We start from the raw sequence: 1,911 nt of genomic DNA on the forward strand, positions 1-1,911 counted from the left end.
CTGGTATCAAACTCACAGAGACCCGCCTGCCTCTGCCTCCCAAGTGCTGGGATTAAAGGCGTGCACCACCACCACCCGTTAGAGGACTTGGTTTTCATGCATGAGGTCCTCATTGCATTTCCTGGGTTTGGTGGCACACCACTCATGCAATTCCAGAACATGGAGGCAGGGAGATGATAAATTCAGGGTGATCCTTTGCTATACTGAGTTTAAGGCCACTCAGGCAAGTATGGGACCTTGTATGCATAAGCAAAATCCCAAATTAAAACACACAATGACAATTCAGCACAGGGTATTGGGAGAGAGAGCAGAGGAGAGGAAAATGGAGACACAGAGTGCAAGGCCAGTGTGAGAGGCAGATTTAGAGATAAAGCTCAGAAGCATGCATGTGTGTAGAGTGTATACATATGAGAGAGATGTGTATATTTATGTGTGTGTTTTGTGTGCTTATCCCTAATGGGAACCTAGGGGCATGAGTTGCCCTTCTGCGTGGATATCGTGATGTCAGCTTTCAGACACAATCCCTTCTGTGTGGAAATCTTGATGTCAGCCCTCAGGCTCATGTCTGTCTACATGGATATCATGATGTCAGCTCTCATGTAGTCAGAAGCGGCCGGCAGCATTCACAGCACCCGGCTGCCCACATGGTTAGCTTTACACCCAAAATAATTACATAGAAACTATATTCTTTTAAACACTGCCTGGCCCATTAGTTCCAGCCTCTTACTGGCTAACTCTCACATCTGGATTAACCCATTTCTAATAATCTGTGTAGCACCATGAGGTGGTAGTTTACCAGGAAAGATCTTAACCTGCATCCATCTTGGAGAGGAGATGCATGGCGACTACCTGACATGGCTTTCTTTCTCCCAGAATTCTGTTCTATCAACTCCACCCACCTAAGGGCTGGCCTATAAAAGGCCAAGCAGTTTTGTTTATTAATTAAACAATGAAAGGAACATATAAATAGAAGAATTGTTCCATCAATCTTAGGAACATGCCTGTCTGCATGGGTATCATGATGTCATCTCTCAGGATCATGCCTGTCTACATGTATATCATGATGTTAATTCTCAGACAAATAAATGCCTTTCTGCTTGTACATCATGATGTCAGTTCTTAGGCACATGTCTGTCTACATGGATGTCATCATGTCAGCTCTCAGACACATGCCAGACCTTTCTGCTTCCTGGCATGATGATAACAGACTAACTTCTGATACTGTAGGCAAGCCCGCAAAAACGCTTTTTTTTGTAAGAGTTGCTTTGGATATGGTATCTCTTCTCTGGATATGGTACAGCAATAGAACACTAAGAGCACTTCCATTTCCTGTGACCTAAAAGCTCAAGAGAACCTCCTGGGTCCTTCTTCTTGCAGATGTTTGAGCTCTTCTCTGGTTTCCTGAAGTACTTTCCTGGTGCCCACAAACAAATCTTCAAAAAAGCACAAGAAATCATTGATTACATAGGCCACAATGTGGAGAAGCACCAGGCAACTTTGGACCCCAGCAATCCAAGAGACTTCATCGATACCTACCTTATACGCATGGAGAAGGTACGTCCTATGTGAATGAGAGGGGATGGCTGAGAGTGAGGCTGGGGATGTGAGTGGAGGAAAAGGGGGCAGAGGATGGGGAGGAGAGACAGGAAATGGAGTGAGTGAGATGCAGAAGTGTCTGGAAAATGATGAAAATAAAAAGAGGAGAAAATGTGATAGACAGAAAGAAGGGTTGGGAAGAAACAGGGCAAGGGACAAAAAGCAGGAAAGACCACAGAGGAAGAAAGAGCCTGGAGACAAACCATTACAAACTACCAGAGAGCACATTAGAGACAGAGGACAGAACAGACAGAAATCAAGCAATATTATTAAGGACTGAGAAATGTCATGTGATCCATATAATGTGAGACAGAA

The 1,911-nt window shown here is 44.3% G+C and overlaps 1 protein-coding gene across 1 annotated transcript in view; it reads left to right on the forward strand.

Moving 5' to 3' along the window:
* The window catches only part of LOC101985318 (cytochrome P450 2B19-like), a gene marked incomplete at its 5' end in the record, with an annotated part of 11,085 nt that overhangs the window by 6,492 nt on the left and 2,682 nt on the right, over window positions 1-1,911 (forward strand). Inside the window, one exon of the mRNA XM_013355333.1 lies at window positions 1,378-1,554. Within this exon, the coding sequence (XP_013210787.1) occupies window positions 1,378-1,554 (177 nt within the window). The remainder of the gene's footprint in view (window positions 1-1,377; window positions 1,555-1,911) is intronic.

This window comes from Microtus ochrogaster, unplaced genomic scaffold (assembly GCF_000317375.1).
Source record: "Microtus ochrogaster isolate Prairie Vole_2 unplaced genomic scaffold, MicOch1.0 UNK115, whole genome shotgun sequence".
NCBI lineage: Eukaryota > Metazoa > Chordata > Mammalia > Rodentia > Cricetidae > Microtus > Microtus ochrogaster.